This window comes from Phascolarctos cinereus, unplaced genomic scaffold (genome assembly GCF_003287225.1).
Source record: "Phascolarctos cinereus isolate Bilbo 61053 unplaced genomic scaffold, phaCin_HiC Scaffold_5;HRSCAF=322, whole genome shotgun sequence".
Classification (NCBI taxonomy): Eukaryota; Metazoa; Chordata; class Mammalia; order Diprotodontia; family Phascolarctidae; genus Phascolarctos; species Phascolarctos cinereus.
In genome coordinates, this window is record NW_027555958.1 from 247,755,815 (window position 1) to 247,781,612 (window position 25,798).

General features: G+C 46.5%; 1 protein-coding gene across 10 annotated transcripts; it reads right to left on the reverse strand.

Annotated features, from left to right (window-relative positions):
* Positions 1-3,373: 3,373 nt before the first annotated feature.
* Positions 3,374-24,049, reverse strand: DDR1 (discoidin domain receptor tyrosine kinase 1). Of its 10 annotated transcripts, none has more exons than XM_078155496.1 (18): positions 23,914-24,049; positions 15,812-15,938; positions 15,610-15,712; positions 15,110-15,338; positions 14,281-14,428; positions 13,521-13,620; positions 12,768-12,954; positions 12,375-12,621; positions 11,602-11,697; positions 11,226-11,377; positions 10,643-10,838; positions 9,753-9,863; positions 8,334-8,578; positions 6,955-7,082; positions 6,527-6,745; positions 5,510-5,744; positions 4,720-4,869; positions 3,374-4,535 (listed from the first exon to the last, which is right to left on the reverse strand). In XM_078155496.1, exons 2-18 carry the CDS (start codon positions 15,909-15,911, stop codon positions 4,395-4,397), a joined length of 2,787 nt encoding a protein of 928 aa, XP_078011622.1. In that variant the 5' UTR covers positions 15,912-15,938; positions 23,914-24,049; the 3' UTR covers positions 3,374-4,394. The 10 variants fall into 10 exon arrangements, with proteins under 10 accessions (XP_078011622.1, XP_078011623.1, XP_078011621.1 ...); XM_078155497.1 differs by having other exon boundaries at positions 15,812-15,941; XM_078155495.1 differs by lacking the exon at positions 23,914-24,049 and adding an exon at positions 21,098-21,181.
* Between the last annotated feature and the right edge of the window lie 1,749 nt (positions 24,050-25,798).

Sequence of the window (25,798 nt, forward strand, 5' to 3'; positions counted from 1 at the left end):
GCAGGGGAACCGGTGGAAACCATCTTGGAAAACCACAAGATGCCTCAAGATTCTACAGCAATGGGCTCTCCCAGTGCCTCAGCAAAACTAAGGGAAGCAGTGCTCCAAGAGGCCCCAGGCAGATAAATATCCTGCAACATCCATCTGAAAGGAGCTGATGAAAACAAAGGAAGGAAAGGCCTGGGTGAACAGGAAATCTCCATGAGTCACACTACCCAATACCACCCCTAGAGTTCCAGTGTTGCTGATTCCAGCCCAACACCAGGTAAGCTGCCAGAACCCTACAGCCTCCAACTGCCAGCAATGGAGGCCACAGCACACAAAGCCAGTGACCAGACTCCTAGGCTCCCAACACAAGGAGCTTGGGTCAATGCCCTCTGCTCCCCAGCAGGAGAGCTCAGTCTCTTTAAAGGCCAGGAAATAAGCAAGCACCATGAGCAAAAAGAAACATACAATAGATTCTTATTATGGGAAGAGTGAAGATATCAAGGAAGAAATTCTGAAGAGGACATTGTCAACAAATCCACATCTGCAACCTCAAAAGGGAATATGAACTGGTCTGAAGCCCAAAAAGCCTTCTTAGAAGAGCTCAAGAAGGATTTTAAAAGTCTAATGAGAGAAGTAGAAGAAAAAATGGGAAAAGAAACAAAAGGTATGCAAGAGACAGTCAATAGCTTGGAAAGGAAGGACAAAAATTAACTGTGAAAAACAAATCCTTAAAAAATACAACTGGCCAACTGGAAAAAAAATACACTGAAGAAAACAAGTCCCAAAAAAATACAATTGGCCAAATGAGGAAGGAGATACAGAACCTAATAGAAGAAAACAATTTGTTAAAAATTAGAATTGGTCAAATGGAAGCTAATGACTCTATGAAAGAGCAAGAATCAGTCAAACAGAAACAAAAGAATTAAAAAATAGATGAAAACGTAAAATACCTCATTGGTAAAACAACTGACCTGGAAAATTGATCCAGGAGAGAGAGTTTAAAAATTATTGCTCTACCTGAAAATCACAATGAAAAAAGGAGCCTGGACAGTGTCTTTCAGGAAATCATAAAGGAAAATTGCCCTGAGATCCTAGATCCAGAGGGTAAAATAGTCATAGAAAGAATCCACCAATCACCTCCTGAAAGAGATACTAAATTGAAAATGCCAAGGCATATAGTAGCCAAATTCCAAAATTACCAGGTCAAAGAGAAAATATTGCAAGCAGCCAGCAGAAACAATTTCAATATCATGGAACCACATTCAGGATTACACAAGACCTTGCAGCTTCTATATTAAAAGACCATAGGGCATGGAATATAATATTCCCATAAGGCAAAGGAGCTTGGATTACAACCAAGGATCAACTACCCAGCAAAAATGAGCATGATCTTTCAGGGGACGAGATGGATATTTAATGAAATAGAGGACTTCCAGACCTCCCTGATAAAAAGACCAGAGCTCAACAGAAAAATTGATCTTCAAATACAAGACTCAAGAGAAACATAAAAAGGTAAACAGGACAGAAAAATATGTGTTGTTAATAAGGGCAAACTGTTTACAGGGAAGATGACACTTGTAACTCTTGAGAACTGTATTGTTATTACACCATGTTAAAGGGGTATATACATAAAGGGGGTGGGTATAAGTTGACTTTGATGTAATGATAAAATAAAATCTAAGCAACTGGGTTAAATGGATCCAAGTAAGTGGATTAATTTGATCTAAGAAAATGTACTGAGATAAAAGGAAAGGAAGAGGCAGACAAGGGTAAATTACATTACAGGAAAAGGCACAAAAACCTATTACAACAGAGGGAAAGAAGGGAGGGTGATGAGCATTGTTTGAACCTTACTCTCATCAAATTTGGCTCAGGAAGGGAATAACATAATCAGTTAGGTATAGAAATCTAACTAACCCTATAGACAGTAGGAGGGAAAAGAGGGGGGAAAGGGAGGGGAGATAGAAGGGAGGGAAGAAGTAGTAAGGGTAAAGGGGAAGAAAAGGGAAGGGGCTAATAGAAGGGAGGTGGGACTGAAGGAGGCAGTGGTCAAAAGCAAACCACTAGTGAGGAGGGAAAAGGAGAAAGGAGAAAGAAAAGTTTAGCAATAAAATGGAGAAAGCAATAAAATGCCAGCTGTGTGGCACAGTAGCTAGAGAACTGGGCCTGGAGTCAGGAAGACTAAAGTTCAAATATGATCTCAGTCACTTCCCAGCTGTCTTTAACCTGTTTGCTTCAGTTTCCTAATCTGTAAAATGAGGATAATAACAGCACTTATATCTCAGGGTTATTATGAGGACCAAACCAGATACTGATAAAATGCTTTGAAAGTCATGAAGTGTTATGTAAATGCTAGCTATTACCATGAATAGGCTAAAAAAGATCAAGGAAGGATTTAGCTTTGGTTTTGTTTATTAGGCCTGGGAAGAACTAAGTGTTTTCAGGCAAATGCTAAAGACCCAGTAGAGGAGACTCAAAGTAAACATTTTGTATCATCACAATGCATAATCAGGATAAATGCTTGAGCGAGTTCTTGGAAGAGGCAAGAAGGAATGAGGACAAAGTAAAGGTATTTGTCTTATGGTCATGTGATGGAAAGAGTGCTATAGTGGGAGCTGGGAGGTATGGGTCTGTCTTAGTCTTGCCGGTTGCTGTGTGGACATAGGCTTTAAATTCTCTCATTCTCAGTGTCTTCACCTACTGAACAATTTAGATGTAAGAAAATGGTCTCTACCAATTCTAAAATTCTCTGATTCTCTTCTATCCAGTCTCTCTCCAGCTCAAACCAAACAGGACCTGCTTTGCATTGAGCACTACCTAGGCAACTCCCTGATTTACTTCCTACACCTCCCTCTTGCATTGAGCACTACCTAGGCAACTCCCTGATTTACTTCCTACACCTCCCTCTGTATTTCATTTCCTGATTTTCATCTGGTAGAGAGTCTGTTTTCTGGTTGTCTCTCCCTCCTACAAAAGCCTCAGTCCCTTTTTCCCTTCCCCTCTTGGAAATGGAAAACTCTCTTAGGTGGTGAAGCACAGCCAGGCCTGGAGTCAGGAAGACCTGAATTCAAATGTAGTCTGGTACACTTCCTAGCTGTGTGACCTTGGACAAGTCACTTAATCTCAATTGGCCTCAGTTTCCTCAACTGTAAAATGGGATAATAATTATTCAGGGTTGTCATGAGGATCAAATGAGATAATATTTGTGAATTTGCTTAACATGTTACCTGGCACATAGTAGGAGCTTAATAGATGCTTGTTTCCTTCTTTCCTTCCTCCTCTTAGGAAAAGAGCTAGGAGAAGTGCATGACATTGTGGGAAATAAAGACTAGGAAATTGGGGCGTGAGGAGGATTTCGTAGCGATCCCAAGAATCAGACATGGGACACATTTGGAAAACTCAACCTTTATTACCTGCCTATTGCAGGGGATTAAATTGCCTCCAACTAGGTTCATATATTAGTGTAAAAATCTGTGTCTCTCCCCTCCCCACCAATGTACAAACCCCAAGTGATTATAGAAAACCCAAAGCAATATCAATAATAAAGACATCTAACCCAGGGGCCAAATACATTACCTCCCCCCACCCCACTTCCCCCAAGTCAAAATATTTACTCCAAAGAAACTTACAGACTCAGACAAGCACTATCTACAGCATGGGGGAGGAGGGTAGGGGAGATGAGAACAATTAGAGAGGTAGGGGTGAATCAACCCCCAAGTCCAGTGTATTGGGAGATGGAAAAAGGTGAGGGACAGAGCCCAGGGACAATTCCAGGGGAAGTGACAGAGGATATCCACCCCTACTTCCTGTCCTCCCTAGCCCCCAAATTCTCAGCCAGTTGTGTCCAGTGTGTGACAGCGAGAGAGGGACTGGTGGGGCTACAGCCATCTCTCCAGGAACCAGTGTCTTCCAGTGGGGCCCAGTTGCCCCAATGAGCCACATCCAGTGTCTGCCCAATATGTGCCCTCCCTCACTTTGAGGATTGCTAGAGGTCAGAGGAAATCCCAATCCCAAGGCCAGCTGGGTGGGTGGGGAACAGGAAAAACAGACCAGGAAAGAGATGCAAGGAGAAAAATGAAAGGGTTATAAAAGAAAGGCCAAAAAAGAGAAGCGATCATATAATCTCCACCTCCCTCAACAGACACAGCCTGCTTGAGATCAGTCTTTTCCTCTGCCTCCATTTGGGATAGCTTTGTGCTTAACAGAGAAGAGGCAGGAAAGGAGGAGAGATAGCACAGTGGAAATCATGGGAATGGGGACCAGATGATGTGGGAATGGACAAAAGAATTAGGAGTAGGGTGATGGAACCAGAAGAATTGTACCCTCTTCTCCAGGTACAGCTGCTGTCCCCATCATTGAGCCACACAAGGAAGGTGGGTAGACAAAAGAAGAGTAGGGGCCAAGGTTCACACCATATTGAGGGCATCTTCTGTCAGATATTGGTGCAGCTGGGGAAAAGGGGGTCGTTCCTCTGGTTCTCGGCTCCAACACTGAAGCATCAGTTCATAGAGTCCCAGAGGGCAGGCATCAGGGCGGGCCAGGTACACCTAGATCGTATCAGAGGAAGCAGTACTTGAGCAAATTCATCATACGGGCAAAATAGTAAAGCTGGATCTCAAACCCAGGTCCAAATTTGGTGCTGTCACCACGAAACCTCCACCCCTCCAGCATAAGTCCCACCTCCCCAGAAGCACTCATATCCTCCTCTCCTACCCCAGGCCAACTTCTTACCTGCCGGCCTTGGTCCCTGAAAAACTCCCCAGCATTCTCAATGACTTGCTCATCAGTAAGCTGTCCAAAAGGCTGAGCTCGACACAGCATCAACACCTCCCACAAGGTCACTCCAAAGGCCCATACATCACTGGCTGTTGTGAACTTTCCCTGGAGGGGTAGGAAAAAGGATTAGTCAGGATGGGAATTTAGTACAGAAGATCCCAAGACCTTTTCCCTAAACACATTGGTCCTTCACACACTCTTTGTCTTCCTGGGTCTCCTCACTATGAGGAGAACTTTTTCCATGATTCCATCCTTTCCTAAAACCCTGCTCACTTTTAACGGCCCATCTTTCCCAAGGATTTTACCCTTCCCCTCATGCTGCCATCGTCCCTTTCCCTTCCCCCATTGCCTTTAACCATTTTCCTGTCCTTTAACCATTTTCCTGTCCTAAGGCTCTCTTCTTCCTGATTCTACCTTCTCCCCATCTCTTCACTGCTTTATGCCTTAGCCTCACACTCTGACTTTTCCCTCTTCCCTCCCTCCATTTCTCTTGATTATCTCTGCTGTAACCCTGTAATCAATCCCAATGACTAGCCCCTTTCTCTAATTACTTAGGAAAATAGGATGTTAGAGCTAGAAGAGATTTTAGAAATCACCTAGTTGAACCTCCTCATTTTACACATGAGGAAACTGAGACCCAGAGAGAAGTTACTTGCTCAAGGGTCTAAACTAGAACCCAGGTCCCTGGCCAAATCTCTTACTGCCTCTCTTTCTCTTCTCTCTACTTACCAAGGGACTTCCTTACCATAAGAATGCACTCCCAAGCCATCCATCGGATGGGTAGCACAGCTCGACCTTGCACACGGTAATAATCACCAGCATAGAGGTTTCGGCTCATTCCAAAGTCAGCGATTTTGATGGTGAAATGCTCACCCACCAAGCAGTTCCTTGTGGCTAGATCCCGGTGCACAAAATTGAGTGTGGCAAGGTATCGCATACCAGAGGCAATCTGGGCTGCCACATGAAGCAGCATGGCATAGCTGGAAGGGAGCAGGATCCCAGCATCAGAGAGGCAAGTCCCTAGAAACCAGGCTGGATAGGGAGGGTTGCTCAAGTTATACTGTCCAGCTCCCTTCCAGTGAAGAGATGGTATGACCCACTCACTGGTACTGCTTACATTTAGGGCCAGATGGGATTTTCATGCCAAATCATCTACCTACTCCCACCCATAGAAAGTTGCTATTTATAGGGTTCCAGACTTGTGCTATGAGATTAGGGAAGGGATGACAGGGAAATATGGTGGTCAGGTCCTGGTACCTTTGCAATTCTAAATGTCCCTTCAGTCTACCTGTTCCCAGAGCCTTTGAGCAGACCTCCAGCCTGAAACTTTAGCCGTCTCTCTGCCCTGTCTGGGAGCTCTCTGTAAAATCACAGGTTCTTAACCCGGGTTCTAGGTACTCCAAAGGGGTCAACAGATAGATTTCAGGGGGATCTGTGCACTTAGATGAGAAAAAAATTACATTTTCATTAACCTGAAATTTAGCATTTCCTTCAATTATTTAAAAATATTATTCTGAGAAGGGATCTATAGACTTCACCAAAATTCCAACAGGTTTCATGACACAGAAAAGGCTAAGAGCCCTGTTATAAATCCTTCCATCATAAATCCTTACTAACTCAATGATCCCTGCCTTGTTCTACTAGAGATCACTCTAGGGGATAGCCTCAGGTTGATGTATATATGTGGGTGGTTGGGGCGAGGTCAGCAAGGCAAGGGCTATTTCATTAGCTCCTTTTTTGCTTTAGCCTTGGGGTAGGTTACCTGATGGTGGGCCCGTGAGTGGCTCCCCCATCTCCTGGGCTGCCATCTACAGCCTTGTCCTCTAATCGGTGGGCACTGAGGAACTGGTTAAGGTCACCATTCTCCATATAGTCAGTAATCATACAGAGGGGGTCATCCTGTACACACACCCCTAGCAGCCGAATTATATTAGGGTCCTTCAGCCTTGACATGATCTTCACCTCTTTCAGGAAATCATTCCTAGAGAATAGAGAAGATTAGAAAGGGCAGTTTCTAACACTCCCCTCTCCATCTCCCAGATCATAAGGGAATTAATCAAATTGATGAATTCCTTCTTCTAGATTCTACCCCCTCCCTTCAGAATCAATCCCTTCTTCTCCTCACCCTGCAGCCTCTCCCCTGCCTCTACCAACCCATCCCAAGCCCCACAATGCATTCAATAGTCTTGCCTAGCATTCTTTGTGGCATCTGGGCGAAGGATCTTGACAGCCACCAACAAGGGGCGTCCCTTTCTCACATTGAGGGGGAACTCCAGATTGAGCAGATCCTGGGGACTTTCCACCTCACACAAATGCACCTGTGAAGGCGAGGGAAAGAAGAAAGCTAGGTCACTGGGAGATACTGCAAGGATCAAAGAGGTCATGGAGTCAAGAAAAGCAGTACTGGCATAATGGACTGACTAGGAGCTACAGTCCTAGCTGTACCTACTTGCTGTGTGACTTTGGGCAATTTACTTCTCTGAATCACAATATGTAAAATGGTCTTAATAGTAGCTGTTTTGCCTACCTCCCTGGGTTGTTATAAAGATGAGGAAATGTACCTGAAAGCTTGCTGAAAATTGAATTATACGATACTAATGTGAGGTGCTATCACCATCATCTATTGTAGAGCTGCCATTGCACAGGATGTTGAAAGGGAAAGATAAAGGTGGTTACTCTAGTGCTAATATCACTCAAAAGAGGGAGGTTTGGGTTAGAGGTCTGAGGTCAAAGGAAAGGTAGAGAGTAATGTCAGTCATCTTGATTTTTCCTCTCCTTTACCTCTGTATCCATTCAATTGTCAAACATTGCCCATTCTAACTATATAGCTCCTCTTGAATCCATATCTTTCTCTCCACTTGCACAGCCACTATCACAGTTCAGGTTCTTATCACCTACCACCCAGGCTAGGATTCCTAGGCTGTAGCAGTAGCCTCCTAATTTGTTCATTGATTGCAGTCTTTCCCCTGTCCAATCTCTCCTCTACACAGCTTCCTAAAGAATCTTCCTAAGGGATGGGTCTGATGATGCCATTCCCCTGCTTCAAAAGTTCTCTATTTGCCCGTAGGATAAAATACAACCCCCATGGCCTGTTCTTTCAAGCCCTCCATCATCTGGCTCAGACCTACCTTTCCTGCCTTATTAGGCATTACTCCTCTTTACCCACTCTATGTGCCAACCAAATTGGCTTACTAGCTGTTCCCTAAACTAGACAAATATCTCCTGCCTTCCTGCATTTGCACAATCTGTGAGCCCAGCTGTCCACCTTCACACCTGCAGTAACCTCTCCTTACCTCTACCACTTAGAATCCCTAGCTTCCTTCACAGAGCAGTTCAGGTGTGAGCTTCCTTGTGAAGCTTTCCTGGTCCTCCCAATTATTCATACTCTCTTCTTCCACAAATTACCTTGTATTTACTTATCTGTGTACCTGCTGTATCCCCCAAGTAGAATGTAAGCTCCTTGAGGGCAGGTCTTTTTCTTGTTTTTGCCTTTGTATCTCCAGTGCCTTGCACCCAGCAGGAACTTAATAAAAGTTTGCTGAATTGAACTGAATTGAGTTCCTCCTCACCTCCCCGAACTGGCCTTCACCTAGCTTCTCCTTGAAGCGGAGCCTGGATCGGGGGAAATCCCCTCGGGGAGGGCCATCACCTGTAGCCCCTGGAGGCAGTGCAGGGACAGCATAGGTATTTCCCCCAGTGACACCCTGTAGAGTGACGATGTCAGCTTCAGCATAATGGGGGACACTGCTCTGGGAGGGTGGAGGCAACAGCGGGGCACATGGCTTCTCTGGCTCCATGTAGTCTCCGTGGCAGGCTGGGGAGTAGGGCAGAAGAGAGAGGCATTAAGAGCGGCTCAAGTAGCCCCAGATTTCAGTGGCACAGTTCAGAGGTAGGTAGCCATACTCCCCCTCCCCACAAAGGTGCATAGGTGCTCTTAGCCCCCTTCCCTCCTGCTTTCCCCAGGTGAACAGAACCTAGACATCCTCCATGTCTTGTATTTTCTTGTTTTTCATCTACCCTCAAAGGACAGTCTAAAGCTAAAAAATAGGTGGGATGAAGATCTGACTTCACTACAAGGGGGATGTGACAATAGAACAGGGTAACCTCTGAAGATCAGAGAGATTTCTTTCCTAAGGATCTTTCAGCAGAAAAGATACCCCTGTATCTAACTGGACAGGATGGGAGATTTCCCCATCCACATTTTTCTAAACCTTAAATTCCCCTACCCAGATTTTCCTCTCACTCAACTGCCCTCCCCTCCTAGCCCTTCAATTCTGATTTTACCATTTCAGTATCCCTCCCAAACCTTTCCCATCCCAACCCACCAGCCCCAAAGACAGAGTAGAAACAGCAGGGGGGCACAGAGAGGGAACAGAGAATAGAAGAACCCTTTCCTCTACAAATCCTATAACAAGGAATCTAGACATGGGAGGAAGTGTAGACAGGTTAGAGAATTTTCTTTGAAGCTTAAGGGGGCTGGGGAGAGACAACAAAGCAAACACAAAGGAGTGGGAGGGGACAGAGAAGGTATAGGATTTGAGAACCTTCACCTCTGAAATTCCATAGAGAAGAAACATAAAGGGAAAGGGGGAATGCTGGGGGTGGTAGAGCCTCCTCCTATGCAGCTCTGGAGAGAGGGGGAAATCAAAAGATGAGGAATGGGAAGTGATGGAAAAAGTTAAGGCTGTGAAACCACCTTCCTCTTCAATTCTAAAAAGCTAAAGAGAATGTGCTAAAGGAAAAAAGAAAAGGAGAAAGCCAAGAACTCAATCCAAGTGAGTCTTTTCCTCCATTACTCTAGAGAGAGACCTCAAAAAAGGGCAGAAAACAATATAGGAGAGCTAAAGATGCAAGAGTTTTCTCCTCCAATGCTCTGGAGAGCAGAAGAAGACATGGTTGGGAGCAAAGGAAGCATAAAGAGTCAGTCTTTTTCCCACGCCACTGTGGAGTGGGGAGCCTGGGGGAGCCCAGGGGATGATGGGGCTTACCCTGGGTGTTGGTGGGTTTGGCCCAGGCGGGTGTGGGGGGGCCAAAGCCTCGGGGGGGACAGGCGTAAGTGGCCAGGAGGAGGCGGTAGGCTGGATTGGAGAGCAGCATCGCTGTCGGGAGAAGGAGGGGTGGGGGAGACACCAGGATAGGGTGAGACCAGAGGGGATGGACAAATGAATAGGAGACCAGAGCCTTAACTGGTATTTTTGGTGCCTGAGGCAAGCGGCGAGCAGCACTTGCATATGCCCCAGGTAAGCAGCATGAATTATATGCCCTGAGATCATTTTTTAAGTCAATGATATGAAAATAATGTTAAGTAATTAATACAAAGTTATCTTGAGCAGGAGGGATAACTAGTTACTATTGTGGTTTCTCCACTGTTAAATTTTTATACCCTCTGATTTCTGGTGCCCAAGGGCAAAGCCTGAGTTGCCCCAAACTAGTTATGACTCTGGAGGAGACAAGGGATGGGTAGAGACCAAGAAGACAAGACAGACAGATGGAGGAGACACAGGATGGGATGAGTCTAGAAGAATGGATGGACAGGCTGACAGAGAAGACATATAATGGGTACAACCAAGGAATATGGTCCAAAGAGTTGAGTAGGGGAGACACAAAGACAAGGAGGATGTTGGAAAGACTGGTGGGGGTGGGACTGACTGACACAAACAATATAGAGTATAAGGGGTGACCAGGAACACAGATGGACCCAGGGTAGCAACGGGATGAATTATGACAACCTGAAGGAGGTCACAGAGAAGAAGCAAAGTAGAAGGTAAAGACAGAGACAATGAGAGACAGAGAGACAGAGAGACAGAGAGAGAGAGAGAGAGAGAGAGATCTAGGAGTAAGGGCAGATGGCATTAATCCTTCCCTCTGAAGGTCATACCAGAGCCATTAGGGGCACTGGGAACAGGATGAGGTGGGTTCCCACGGGGCCGAGGTTCCTGATAAGGGGGTGGTTCTCGAGGTCCTGGACGGTTGTTGATGAGGACAGTGTCCCCAGGGACAGAGAGATGAACTGTCAGCTCTTCCTCTGATACTCGTCGCTCAGCCTGGCAGGAGTTGGGGGAAAATGAGAGAGCCTGGGAGTCAAAGCACACCTAGGTTATATCCTAGCTTTACCAACTATTCCCATCAGCTAGTTGGAGTAGTGAACTTGGAGTCAAGAAGATGAGTTCAAACCCTTCCTCAGTTCCTTCTGGCTATGTGACACTGGGTCAAATCCCTTAACCTTTCTTTCAACCTCAATTTTCTCATCTATAAAATGGCTACAATAATAGCCTCTATCTCACAGGGCTGTTGTGAGGATGAAATGAGACAACATATGAAAAGCACTTTATAAATACTTGCTGTTATTATTATTCCCACCTTTCGTCTTGTCTTCCTCCCCATTCATTCCCTTTTATTCCTGGACCTTATATTCCCTCAAGACACAAACCCATCCTGGACCCTCCCAAAGCCTTGCCCACCTTGCCAAGCAGCCTGCGCCAATGCTGCCTCCAGAGCATGAAGGCGATGATAAGCAGCAGAAGCAGGATGATGGCCACCAGGCAGCCGATCAAAATGGCGGTGGGGCTGCCCTCTGCTTTGGCCACAGGCTGCTGCCCCCGAGGCTCCAGTTCTGCGCAGAGAGAAGAAGAAGGAGAAAAAAGTCAGAGCTCGAGACTAGGGATGAAAAGGCAATCCAATGCTCAGGTGGTCCAGCATAAGGTAAGCTTCTCTAGAGCAGAGGCTGGTTTTTGGTCTTTATATCTCAAGGGCACAATCTGATGCATTTTATAAATATTTGTTGGATTAAATTCAAGGAGTAGGGAGAAAGGGAAGGAGGAAGGACAGGGACATTACCCAAGCTGCTGAAGTTGGTAGAAACTGGGCCTGGGGGCCACCAAGGGGCAGGTGGTCGGGTGCCACCCAAAGCTGGAGAAGATTCATTCACAACATCTGAGAACAAATAGAAAGAGAAGGGGGAGTTGGGTAAAGAGGAAAAGGTAACCAAGGAGAGGAGAGATGAAAAGGAAAAGATGTGGGGAAGATGGGTTAGATGAGAACAAAACATTCTTTTGAAACATAAGGATCAGAAATGAGTTCTGAAGCAGCTGAGAGGAGGCTGTTGGGGAAGTCTGGAGTGGAGAAAGACAGACAGATGGAGGAGACACAGGATAGGATGAGTCAAAAAGAATGAATAGGCAGCCTGACAGAGAAGACACATATTGGGTACAACTGAGGAGCGTGGTCCAAAGATTTGTGGAGATACAAGAATGAGGATAACTGCTAGCAAAACTGATAAAAAAGACAAGACACAGGAAAAACTGGTGGGGGTTGGGCTGACTGACAAACAATACAGGGTGTTAGGGATAACCAGGAACACAGATGGCCTTGGAGAAACAGGGGAATGAGTTATAAAGGAACACAAAAGAACTACATGGGTTGAGATAGTGAGAGAGGAAGGGAGTTGGGGAAGGAGACTGGGGACAGTGTGGGATGTCACTGTATAAGAAGCAAAGGGAAGAGAAATTGCCAGATGTTGAGGATCTGAGACAATAGGCAGGAGGCATGAACAGTATTACTCCACCACAAATGCGTCTGGGAATGAAGGGTATTGTTGGGGAGAAACTTACTGGAAAAGAAGGAGATTTCACTAAAGAGCAGCCAGGACCCGGTAAAACGGAAGCGGCACTGCAGAAATCGACCTACGCGGCCCCCCAACGACACAACCACAGACCGGGCTCTGGGGTCCCCTAGACTTCCTCCTAAGGCTTGATATATTGGCTCTCCCTCCCAGGCTGTGGCTGGGCTTCGCTTGAAGCGGCACTCCACTCCACCAGGGAGCCGGGCTCCCAGGGTGTGCATGTTGTTACAGTGGACCTGAGCAGGGACGAAAGGAAACAAGATAGTAACAAAGCAATCTCTCCCCGTTATGGTATCTCTTTATATCTTTTTCACCTCCCACCCCCACCCCCACCAAGGCCACTATGTCCTCTCTGTTTGGGCTTCACCCACAGAATTCTCACCCGCATAGTGTGGAAGACCCGCAGTCGGTCAAACTCAAATTCCATCTCCACATAGCCGCTGGGGAAGCTGTTGTTATTCCATCCTACGTAATCATACCCTGGCCACACTCGCAGCTCCTGGCTCTGCCTGAAGTCATCCAGCCCCACCACACCATCTGCCAGTTGGCCTAGGCCTCCATATTGCAACCTAGGGTTGGGGAGGAAAGTGGTGGTTTTTAGAACCAGAATGTCTCCTAACACTCTCACCCTTCTTTGAGCTCAGGCCCCTGGGGCCCAGAACTCTAACTGTTTCCATATCTCCAGCTCCAGTCCCATCCCTCAAATGTTAAGGCTTATCTCTACTCCCTGTGGACCAAACAGTCTTTTCATCTCCTGTCCATAGCTTTTTAAAAATTCCACACGCCCTGGACCTACTCCCCCTAACCCTCATTTTCCTCTCTCCTCAATTTGTTTCCTGCTCCCTCTTTCACTTTCACCTCATCCATGAGTTTCTCTCCCTCCCTCAAACTAGGCTCCGACTATTTTTAAATTGCATTTTATTTTTTTTTCAATCAGCAAAAATCCTTTTCTCCCTCCCATTCTTTCCACCCATTGAGAATGAAAGAAAAACAAAATCCCTTTTACAAAAAAAATGTGTAGTAAGCACATTAAATTTCAGTAGTGTAGGCCCTAAATCTCATCCCTGCTTCTTCCTTCCTTCTTGCTGTTCCTCAAAGCCCTAGCTCTACATCTCCAGGGACCTGCCTCTCTCACCCGCCAACTGTGTGTCCATCATAGGTTGAATCATTGAGATGCACAGTCTCAGGCAGGTACATGGTCTGTCCCACAGGGGCTGTGTAGGAGAGCAGTCCATCTGAGACAAAATGGAAGGAAATGGGGTTAGAGAGGGGAATCCACAGTGTTTACAACTTTTTCTTGAGTGTGGGAAAAATATCATCTCTAGCTTATCCATCATTGATCTTTCCAGGCTTACTATACATGATTTAGCCAAACTGATCTTAATGATCTTCTCACACAACTTTTCATTTCCTATCTCCCTGACTTTGCACAAACTGTCTGTGCCATATACCTGGAATGATCTCCCTCCTTACCTCTGCCTCCAGCCACCCCCTACATGAGTTCTTTTTGATCCTACCAAGTACAAGCACTGCCTAGCCCCATTACCTTGTATGTATTTTGCCTATAGTTAGGATGTCTCTCCTCAAAGAGTGTAAGCTCCTTGAGGGCAGGTGGGATGTTTCATTTTTGTCTTTGTATCCCAAGCACATAGCAATGTGACACGTAGTAGGCATTTTAAACCACTCCTTGATTGGTACATTGCAGTGGTTTTTTTTTCACAACCATTCCATTTGGCCCACTGATGTGGCTACTGGTAATTTCAGTCTTTTCCCGGTGGTAAATGAGAAGTTTAGTACCCCTTTCTTCCCTGAGGACATAACATAGTGGTTTTAGGGCTCTCTCTAAAACAAGAAACCCAAGTTTTAGGTCCCCCAGGGAGAGGTGCTGAACTCACCCCTCCAGAGGCAGCCATATAACTCCACTCGAAGACAGACACTCATGACTCTGTCAGCCCTGGGGTAGAATCGGACGAGACGGGCCACCATGGGGGGTCCCAGATCCTTCAGCACCACTCCACCAGTGTCCTCATTCCCTGAGATCACCTAGAGTGGGAGGTGGGGAAGCAGGGATGAGAAGGGCTCAGAGATAGAATGGATGGGAAAGCCAGGTGCTTGGCTCAAATTAATTCCCATACTATCTGCTCACTGATCCCCATCTCCAACCTAGAGATTTCAGAGCAGGGAGGAAAGCATGAAAGAAATACTGGACCGAGAGTCAAGAGACACGGATCTACCTCCAACTAGCTGCATGACCTCGGGTAAACCAGTTCATCTCTCTCAGCCTCAGTGTCCTCATCTGCAAAATGAGGGCATTGGTCTAGATCAGTAGTGTCAAACTCAAATAGAAATGGGAGGTCACTAAACCATACATAAAGATCCCTGCTGGCTGCATACTGACTTAGAAAACCACCAGTTAACACTATCTGTGCTCTATTGTAGGAATGCACTAGGGAGTGCTGGCCAAAGGCCTGTTGGCCTGCATGTTTGACACCTCTGGTCTAGATGATCTCTAAAATCTTCCAACTTTACAATTTTTCTCTATTCTCTATTCCTTTCCCCAACTCTACCTTCTCTTTTCCTGACTCAATTGACTCTTTTACCTCTCCACTATACAGAATCTGTCCTCCTGCTCCCAGATATCATGTATGCTTTCTATGACCCCAATCTTCTCTATTAGCTGTCTTTTTCCTCCACATCACATTCTATTCCCCTGCCTCTCTTCACCTCCTGGCCCCATCGGTCCTTCCAGTCCATCCATCGGTGACCATCACGGGAGTATCTCAGTCGGTAACTAGGAGAGAACTCCTTGCCCAACCCTCCAGCATGTCGTCCTTGGGTCCCCACTAGGGCCACCAAGTGTAGCCGTCGAAGGTCCACCTGCAGGTACTCTGATTCCATTGGAAACACAGGCCCTGCTGGACACCATGCCCCATCTCCATCGCTGCTCTCCAATCTGGAAGGAGGAAGGAGGGGGTTATTAGTGTTTGGAATACTGGGGACAGATTTACTACTGGATGGGCTCCCCTATTATAGTTTTACTGTTATCATAATGCTCCTTGGTTCCATGATATTACTGTGAGGTCTCTTGCATTAGTGAACCTACTAAAATGTCTTTTGGTTTCGATTGGGTCTCCAAAAGAAAAGAAGAGTCTGGAGGAGGAAAGTTAGAGACAGACAGGAAGAGTCATAGAAAAACTATTAGTTCCTGATTGGAATGAGGGTACCTGCTATGTCGAGCAGCAGTGGAGTCTGACCACGAACTAGAAGCTGAGATGTCACTGTCAGGAATGGTTCGGTCTTGCATACCCAGGGCATAGCGGCATTTGGCTGAATGGACATAAGAGATAGAAACAGGAATGAGTAACACTAAATTTCCCTCTCCAGAGATCCTCTCCCCTCAGAGAACTAGATATCTAGCCTCCTCACCAGGGTCAAAGTGTCCCTCCAAGTCAGCATTTTCAACTGCTATCAGTATCACTGGCAGCAAAGACAACAGGATAAGCAGCCCCATGGCTCCAGATCCCATAGCCCTATGGTGGAGGGAACAGCATCTCTGCTGGAAGAGAGGAGAAAGAATGGAGAGCTAAGAGAAATAGTACAAAAAGACAAAAAAAGAGAGAAGTTTTTAATCCCTACCTTTGGAGCCCACTTTCTCCACTCCCCACTAACGTCCTAGACAGCCATCCCTCTAAGTTTCTACTTCCTAGCCTTCATTGAATTCAAGCACTCTGTCCCCAGACTTGAAGCTCCCAAGTTCCTGCCTTTCTCTTTAGCTCTTGCTCCCTTCAGGTACATTTTGTCTCATTTGCAAGCACCTATTTCTCTTAGGAACACAGGCACTTTCTAACTTCTACTTCCTTCAAGCCGAAAGTACCATGGCTTCCCAGTTCTATCCAATTAGTTCTTACTTTTTTTCTGGGACCCAGACATCCTGTCCCCTCATCATTTCCCCCCTCCCCATCCTGAGAGACAGCTGTCTCTTAGGGAGAAATCCAGAGCTGAAGAAAATTTGGCTGTCCTGGAGATTGGGGAAAGGTTTAAAGAGAGTTTCCCCTAGGTTCCCCCCAGGAGGTAGGAGGAGAGGGGAGAAGGGACACTCCCTTGTTCCTTTGTCCTTCCTCAGCTGCTCCCACAATGCCCTTGGGCAGGAATGTAAGAGGCAGCTGAAACCCCACTGCTCTGAGACAGCAGCTGAGGGGATGGGTGAGGGGGTGGGGGTGGTAGGAGGAGAGCCAGAGGCAGGGACTAGGAAGCAGGATGCTTGGGTTCCTGAGGTGAGCATAAGCTAGGGAAAAGGGAGAGTCAAGGAGAGGTGAGCAGGCCATTGGAATCCCAGGAGTTCTGTATATTGGATTCCTGGGTCCTGTTCTCCACCCCCATCCCTTGGGAACAGCAGGGCCCTTGTTTCCTTGAGTAACCTTCATGCCCAGCCCTGGGTGAGTCATTGCTGGCGCCAAGACCAGACAGAGACTGAGACAGAGCCCCCAGCAGAGATACAGAGACACAGAACAGAAGGCAGAGAGAACAGAGAGAAAAACACCAAGAGACACATAGAATGAAAGGCCAAGACAGAGACAGAGAGGCTGATTCAAAAAGACACACAGAAAGACTTATATACAGACACCAAGAACAAGAAATCCTGAGACCTATAATGACCTCCATCTCTCTCTAGAGAGTGGAGACACCGACTCAGACCTAGATCCTCTCAGACAGAGCCGCCCCAGAATAACCCTTCCTGTCAACCCAAAAGCCAATTATATCCCGGGATGAGGACACGCTGCCATCTTCCACTCCAACCACCCACCCCCTAGTCACTGACACACATAGTTCCGTATACACACACTTGCTCAGATTCACATCCATACTATAAACAGAGGGATAGACACAGCACCAGGCAAGCACATGTGGATCTGCATATGCATACAGACATAATCTGGTAAGCATCATAGGTATACATGTCTGAAGACTCATGCATTGCTACATCTTCATGTGACATGCCATAATAATAAAAATAATGACGTGATATTTATATGGTGTTTTTCATACGTCATCTCATTTGGACCCCACTACAACCTTCTCACATCCACACATCAAACCCATACAAATCCAGAGACATGCACTCCCATACTCTCATACTGACATCAACTCTTAACCACAAATCAGATTTTTCTTAGCAAATCTGATTTTATTAATAAGCTAATAAGAGATAAATATTGAAGGGAATAATAAAACAGCAGATGCATGAACAGCAATAAAATCCTAGTAAAGGGAATATCTCTTGTACACAAATATTTATATATTTGTGTAGAGATACCCAAGACATATCAGTTCCCAAGAATAAGGAGCTTCAGCCCCTCAGTACATGTACAGTAAAGAACTATAGGCCCAAGAAACAGGTGGGGAAAGAAGAGAAACCTGGAAGGAAAAGTCACCAAGAAAAGTAACTAAACCTTGTTTTCTCCTCATTTGCACTTCTTCCTCTTGTTTTCTTCCTCAAATCCAACAACTCCTGCTTTAACAATCTCCAAGTCCTCCAGAAATGCCAGTCTTTGCTCTGATCAGTTGGAACTCGGGAAACGCTTGGGGGGCTAGCCTATACACATGTACAGTGAGTGTATGGATACTTTACAGTAGGGGTAGGGGTAGAGGTCTGAGGTTGGGGAACCTGCACCCTCAAGGCCACATGTGACCCTCCAGATCCTCAAGTGCAGCCCTTTGACTCCAAACCTCACAGAACAAATCCTTTTATTAAGGAGTATTAAGTATAACCATTATACCATCATCCTAATGCAGATTATTAGAGTATGACTGGGCTATTGGTGGATACATTAGGCCTATGAAGGTGCAGGCTCAGTCTGGCTTTTTTTGTTTGTTTGTTTGGTTTGGGGTATTTTTGGTATATGTTCTTGAAAGTAGTTTAAGGGGGCAGCTAGGTGGTGCAGTGGATAGAGCACCGGCCCTGAAGTCAGGAGGACCTGAGTTCAAATTCAGCCTCAGTCCAAACATTTGACACTTACTAGCTGTGTGACCCTGGGCAAGTTATTTAACCCCAATTGCCTAAAAATTTTTTTAAAAAAAATTAAAAAAAAAAAAAGAAAGTAGTTTAGGGAGAGGAGTTATCCCCAGGGATATTCCCCAGGGATTATTATCCATGTCGTGCCTACTCTCTAAAGGAGTATCTATCCTAAGTCTCTATTCTGGGCCCTCCTCTTTTCCCATTATACTCTGTTATTTGGTAACCTCATTGGCTCTCATGGGTTCGGATACCAACCCTATGCAGATGATTCCTAGTGTGGTTTAGTAGATGCAGTGCTGGACTTAGAGTCAGGAAGACCTGGGTTCAAATCTTCCTTAGGATGCCTACTAGCTATGTGACCCTGAGCAAATCATTTAACAAATTCACTTTCTTCTTTTATAGAAAACTGGAGTTGTATCTGATGATCTCTAATATACATGTTGCCTAAGGTTCCTTCCAGCTCTAAATATTACCAGAGTGCAAAATGGTTCTTGCCTTGGAGGAATGGAAGGAGGGTGGCATTTTAGTGGGGTTCAAAAGCTGAATATGCCCTGGCATGGCATGAATGCTGAACACTGAGGAACTACCCCCCCAGAGAGGTTCCAGGATGTGTCTGCAGCAGAGAAAGACAGTACCATGACATTCTCTGTCTTGAAAGTCACAAGGGCTCTCTTAGTGGGACAGAGAACTAATCTGAAGGGTAGTGATTGGGACAGGGAAGCTAGACTGAAATAGTTCAATTGAACCAAGTAGAAACAACATGCATCCTGTGTCCCAAATCCCAGACCCTTTCCCTTTGGCTATAACTTCCCTCCTCGGACCCAGGTCTCTGCTCTCCCCGCCACGATGTCCTCCTGATCACTCCCTACCTTTTCTCCCTCTTTCTGGAAGACCCAGGCTTCCTGCCTCTGATAGCCCAGCCTCTTCAGTAGTTGGGCCCTGCCAAGCAGGAGGTGGGGGAGGAGAGAAGGGAGGGAATCCAGAGAGGGAGGCGCCAGTCAGGCTAGGGTGTCAGGAGGTGGCTCCCAGGAGCAGCTGTTGGGGGGCCTTTTCTGGGGAGAGTATCCAAGAGCGGGAGCTTCTCAGGACCCAAGTAGCAAACACCCTCTTCCGACAACTCAGCTACCTCTTTGCCTTCCTTTTTTCTTCCTTCACCTTACCTTTTTCTTCTCTCTTATCCCTATTCCCTCTTCCTCTCTTTTCTCTTAAACTGCCATCTGCAGCTCCTAAATCTCCCCTCACCCCAGAATTCTCTGCGCTTGCTTTATATCTTTTCCACTACTTTTATACCCCTCTCTCATCACTGCCCCCTTTGCTGTAGCCCTTCCCTGGCCCCCTAGGACTCCTTTCCCACTCCACTGATTTCATTTCTCATCTGTACTGGCCACTCCCTTCCCCAGCCCCTCCTCTCCCTTCCCCCACTTCCCTGTAGGCTTCTACTGCACTGCACCCAGCTCGCAAAATACACTTATTTTCACCCCAACCCCACCTAGACCCCGTGTTTATAGCTTTGCTGCTCTTCTCTCTAATGTTTCCACTTTCCCCTTTTCCCCCAAACAGTGAACTTAGAGCTGTGGTGTCAAAGGCAGAGAGCCAGGCTAGAAGAGGTAATCTCTTCCTTCTGGCTCCTCCTTTTCTGGGCTCTGTTCCAAAAGAGGGGTGTGAGCTGGAGAGGCCCCCAGGGCAGGTGGGAAGGAGCAGGTTCTTGCAGGCCCAGCTTAGAACTGAGCACACCAAAAGCACCCAGTGGGGGAGGGGCACAATGTCCCACCTGCCTGTCCCTTTCCTAGCTACTTGCCTTTCTGTGGGACTGCGGGCGTCCTTTCTCCTGGCCATATAATCTCATCTAACATCATTTCACACTATAGCTTCCCTTACGGATGAAAGTATCAGTCTACTAGTCAACTAACCTTTCCACTCTCCTACCCTACCAACTCTTACCACCACCACTCCCCAAACAGGGAGAGGTCCCAGCTCCAATCAAGTAAAGTACCTTTGTGTCTATTCCCTATGTCCCGGTTTACCTCTGCTTCCCTCCAGACCAAGATCCAGGCCTCCTGACCCCAGCAAGCCCAACCAGTCACTGCTTCTGGGAGAAGTATCTCATGGTAGCCCCAGGATCTCAACATTTACAGAGTGCCCTGTCTAAATATAGAACCCTGGGCCAGGGGAGCAAGAGAAGGAAAAGAGAAAGACAGATACAGAGAGAGAAACACACCAAGTAAAGAATAATTGTTGAGAAAGAAGAGAATTAAGCAGAGAAAAGGCAGTGTCCTAACTGGACTACACAAAGAGAAAGGTGAGAGGCAAGAACACAGAGGGAAGTGGGGAAGATCCATTCTGCCACACTCCTGGACACTCACCTTAACCAGGTTCAAACCTTCTCTCCGCCCCCCCACTCACACACTGATACATATACACCATCCTACACCAACATACCATGATACATATTTCCCTGAAAAATTACGTAATCAGAGAAAAGTTCACACCTGTTCAAAGAGGCACACAGAGATAACAAATCCCAAGATATAATTGTAAAGTTCCGATCAGAAACTGGTACAGAAAAGCAGACAGGAAGACATAAAAAGGCTGACACTCTCATACCTGAACACAAACTCCATAACATACACAAACACAGATAGACATACATACCCCCTTCCCACCCTATCTATGTGTTCCACCCAAAGCATTCATACCGCTCCAGAGAAGAGATCGGCAGGCAGATGGGGAAAGTGGGTTCCCAGAGAGGCCAGACAAGGAGGGGCGGGGAGGAGGGGAGGTGGACCTGAGCAGGAGGGAGGGGCTAGGTCCTAGAATAGGTAACCACACCTCAGCCTCCACCCCCATCCTCCTTTTCCAGGGGGCTGGAGATGACTACAGTCCTGGCAGGCAGATGTAGCAGCAACAAGAGAAAGGGAAACTCCAGTGAGGGAAGACCTAAAGCCAGAGCCAGACTTTTCAGGAATGGAGCTTGAGCCCCTCACGCTCCATTGAGATGTTCCCCACTCCAGACCAATATTGACCCTGGGCTCATGATAAGGCAGTGCCAGACAGAGAGGGGTCAAGGTGAGAAAGAGAGATCTGGGGCCCAGGAAGAGTATAAACCTAGCCTGGCCTCGGTCCCTTAGCAGTCCCGGGGCTGAAGTGCTCACTCAGCTCCTTCCAGAGCACCCCAGACTAGGGCCAGGGGACTGGGGATAGACAGCCTGGGGAGGGGGGGAGAGTGGGAAGGGGAAGTATGCTTCGCCAAGCGGAGTCAAGTGACAAGGGAAAGGAGGCTGGAGCCAACTGGAATGTTAGACTGGAGCCGAGATTCTCAGGGGCGGGAGAGGGGAGAGCCCAGGAATACAGATGGCTCCAGAGTGGAGCCAAAGGACCCCAATTTGCCCATATGGAGAATCTTGGTGTCCTCATTCCCCTCTCCCTAGAGACCCCTCTCTACCCCCATCTTAGATGATTCCATGTCATCATCCCAGGCCCTTTTTCTCTCCCCACAAGCCCTCATGTCTTGTATCATCTCATTTCCCCCAAGGACCCTATGTTTCTCCAATTCCACACAGCTACATCTTATTTTCCAAGAGTTCCCATGTCCTTGGCTATCCTTATCTTGCCAGGCAGTGAGCTTCAATTGGCAATGCAGAATAGCAAAAAGAGCACTGTGCTAAGTAGGTCCAAAGTCCTAGATCTGTCTCTGACTAGCAGTGTGACCTTGGGCAAGTCATACCTAGAGGAGCTCTATGGGCCTCAGTTTCCCAATCTGTAAAAGGAGATGATCGGACTAGATGATTTATGAGGTGTCCTGTGACTCCAGCAATCTGTGAATTTATTGCCCATGGGGGACAGCACAGCTGTGTCAGGGAGAGCAGCTGGAGAAGCTGAAGGCTGGGGAGGGGGCAATAGGAGAATGAAGCTCCCAGCTCAGTAGACCACCCAACCACTGTTGGGAAACATCAAGAAGAAGGAAAGATCAGGCCTGGATGGACCGCCCATAATGGGCTAGATTTCCTCCTAGAGATGCAGCTGGCTCTGGGGAGAAGCAGGAAAACAGCTGGGGGGACAGAGAGCAAAGGAGCCTTCATATAAAAGGTATTTGGGGGATAGGGGGGCTTGGTAGTAACCAAACTGGGAAGGCCTGATACTTGGATCACTGAGACATGCTTTGGTCCTACTGTGAAAGAAAATGAAATAAGGACCACAGATAAAGGAGAGGAGTTTGAGGGACACTAAAATGGGGAGGTAAAAAACTGAGAGAGAGAGAAAGGAAAGAGGAAAGAGAAGAGGCTGAGGAACAGAAAGGTGAGAAAGAAGGAAGGGGTGAGTCTGAGGGCCCCAAAGAAAAGTGGGGAAAATAAAAGAGGAAGGAGCAAAGGAACAACTGAGGAAGACAGATGTGGAGAAATAGGGTAAGGCTAAGAGAATTATATTAAATTTCAGAGGACTGTTTGGTGCTGGTCAACACAAAAAGCACCTGCTTTCCTGGAAATTGCAATCTAATAAGGAGATAAAACATACACAAATATCTATAAATGCAAAATTACTTTAGTGAAGTTAAAGATGAGAGAAGTGAAAACAAAGATGTGAGATCCAAAAAAGGAATTAACTCCCTGATGTAGGGAGCAGGGAATAAGAGGAGGAAACAGAGAAGGCTTCACAGATGAGGCAACAATTAAGTTATACTTTAAAGGATGAGGAAGAATTTAACCGAGGGGAAAGCATTCTGGGCATAGAGCACCCTTCGAGTAAAAGCACAGAGGGGGAGGGGAGGAAAGTAGTATAAAAGAAGGCTAAGGTGGATGGGCAGTAATAAATTATGGAGGTTCTTGAATACTAAGGACATTGAACTTTGTAGATAATAGGGAACCATAGATGGGTTTGAAGCAAAGGAGCGACATGGCCAGTTCAATGTAAAAGCAAGATTAGTTTAGTAACCCTTTGAAGGAATGATTGGAAGGAGAGGAGAGTAAAAAGGTGAGAGACTGAAAAAAACCGGGGGGGGGGGGAGAGAGTGTAAAACATATATGGAGAGGGAGAGAGGGTAACAATAGCTAAGATGGAGAAACATACAAGCTGAGGAACAAGGGGAATTAGAAAGCGTGACTAGAATTAGAAAGGAGGTGATAAGACATAGAAGACAGGGAGACTAAGAGGAAAAAGGAGGAAGATGAAGGATATTGATGTGGAAGATGAGGTCACACAGATCAGAAAGTCCACAACCTGGTAGCATCCTACCCACCTCAACTCCCAACCCCCAGCCCTTTCCCCAGCATGATTCCCCACACCCAAACTGTATTTCACATTCCCTATTCTCTATGGCCTGTTTCCCCTCCCACCCACTCCTGCCACCTCCTTTCCCGATCCCCAGTCTTCTCTCCCCTCCGCCCTTCTCTTCCAGGCAGTCACTCGGTCTGTCCCTCCCTGTCTGTCTGTCCCTCCTCCCAGAGAGGGACGTCCAAATTGCAGTCCTTATTTCCAACCCCCAGATCCCTCACCCATTCATTCCCCCACCTCTGACCTGTGGCTGGGCTCAGGGATCCCCTGGGTCCTCTCTGTTTGGGCCCTGAATTTGGAGGGGGGGGTGCCTGCCGTGGGGCCCCAGGGCCTCCCGGTTCCTTGGCTTTGTCCAGTCAGGGCGGTGCTTAGTCCCAGCACAGGATCCTGGGAGCAGCTGCCCCGACCAGCTGCCGGCTTTGTGGTGGTCATGGCAACGCCAGTCCCATACCCCTCTTCCAAGCCTTCTCAGCCCCCGCTGGGGAGAGAGTAGTGCAAAGAACCAGGCAAAGTGGGGGAGGGCAAGGTTAGATGGAGAAAAGCAGGGGAAGAAAGGAGGCTGCATGGGGGGAAAAACAGCTAGACAAAGCGACAGCTTGGACAAAGGGAGATATTTTTTAAGAGGCAGAGAGAGATGTGAGGAGACAGCATTAAGAATATGTGTGGCCCTTTTTATTCAGTCAGCAAGATAGGGAAGCTATAAGATTGGCACAGGTAAGGTTTTAATCGAGTATCTAGTGCCTAGACTGAAAGGAACAGCCTTTGCACAGAAGCTGAGACTGGAATTTGGTGGTAATGCACAGTGGAAATAACAGCTCACAGAATCTCTGAAGGATTGCCCAACCTCTCTACCAGAAAAGAACCTTCCAATATAGCATACTTTACAAGTGGCCATCCAAACCCTGATGAAAGATCTCCAGCAAGGGGGAAAATTCCTCCTTCCAAGGCAGCCCCTTTCACTTTTGGGCAGTGTTAATTGTTTGGAAGTTCTTCTTTAAATTGAAACTGCAATTTGAATCTTTGCAACATCCAGCCATTGGTCCTGATTCTGCCCTCTGTGGCCAAACTGAACAAGTCTAATCCCTCTTCCACATGATAACCTTTTGAATACCTTAAGACAGTTATTAAGTCTCCCCTGAGGCTTCTTTTCTGGCTTTATACTTCATCCCTGGATAATTTGTTCCTTTGCCTCTCAGTTGTAGAAAACCAGGGTCACCTGGGTTCTATGGTTTATGTCTGAGCCCTAGTGGATAGGTACGGGTAGTGCTTAAGCAGGGGACCCAAAACCATCTCTCACAAGATGATAAAGTCTGTCAACTAACTCTGAGGGGTCAGCTCTAGGCCTGTTTATGCCCATTGGCAATGTGATCATCAGTATTTTTGTTTGTTTTTGCTAGGCAACGGGGTTCAGTGACTTGCCCAGGGTCACACAGCTAGTAAGTGTCAAGTGTCTGGTCTGAGACTGGATTTGAACTCAGGTCCTCCTGATTCCAGGGTTGGTGCTCCATCCACTGCACCACCCAGCTGCCCCAAAACATATATTTTTAGACATTGAAAATGTGTAGATTTATTTTAACTATGCTTATTTGTTACAAAGAAGTGTTTTTATTTTTTATTTTTTTTTATTTTCAGGGAAAGGGGAAGCTAGCAATAGCATTGCTTGAAAAAAGGAAGAAAGACAAAAAGAAAAAGAGGGTCTTTAAAGCAGTTTAAAAAAAAAACAACATGCAGAAAAGACCAAAAGGAAATACATTTATCACTATAGTGAAGGTACTCAAAACTATGCTGTACAAGGATCAATATACTATCCTCAGTTTCTTTAGCCAGGAGAAGACAAAACTTAGGAGGAACGTTTAGGAAGATTATTGTCTTTGAGTTGTCTTCTGATCTTTTAATTGTGAAATGTGGTGGCCTTTTCTCTGTCCTTCTTGACCTGTGGGCAGCACTTGACACTCTTAATCACCCTCTACTCTTGGGCATTCTATCTTCTCTGGGTTTCTGTGCCACTGCTTTCTTTCCCTTGGTTCTCCTTCTAATCAGCAGTCTACCACTCCCTCTCAGTCTCCTTTATAGGCTCATCATTCTGTATCATGCCCCTTAACAGTAGGTATAGCTCTGTCCTGGGTCTT

Excerpts from the sequence above, each read along its gene's own strand:
- DDR1 (XM_078155496.1), bottom strand. The coding sequence starts at position 15,911 with ATGGGATCTGGAGCCATGGGGCTGCTTATCCTGTTGTCTTTGCTGCCA. Across the intron at positions 8,579-9,752 it reads CAAACCCACCAACACCCAGG|CCTGCCACGGAGACTACATG; the intron begins GTAAGCCCCATC and ends CCTACTCCCCAG. Across the intron at positions 4,536-4,719 it reads TCAGGGACCAAGGCCGGCAG|GTGTACCTGGCCCGCCCTGA; the intron begins GTAAGAAGTTGG and ends GATACGATCTAG.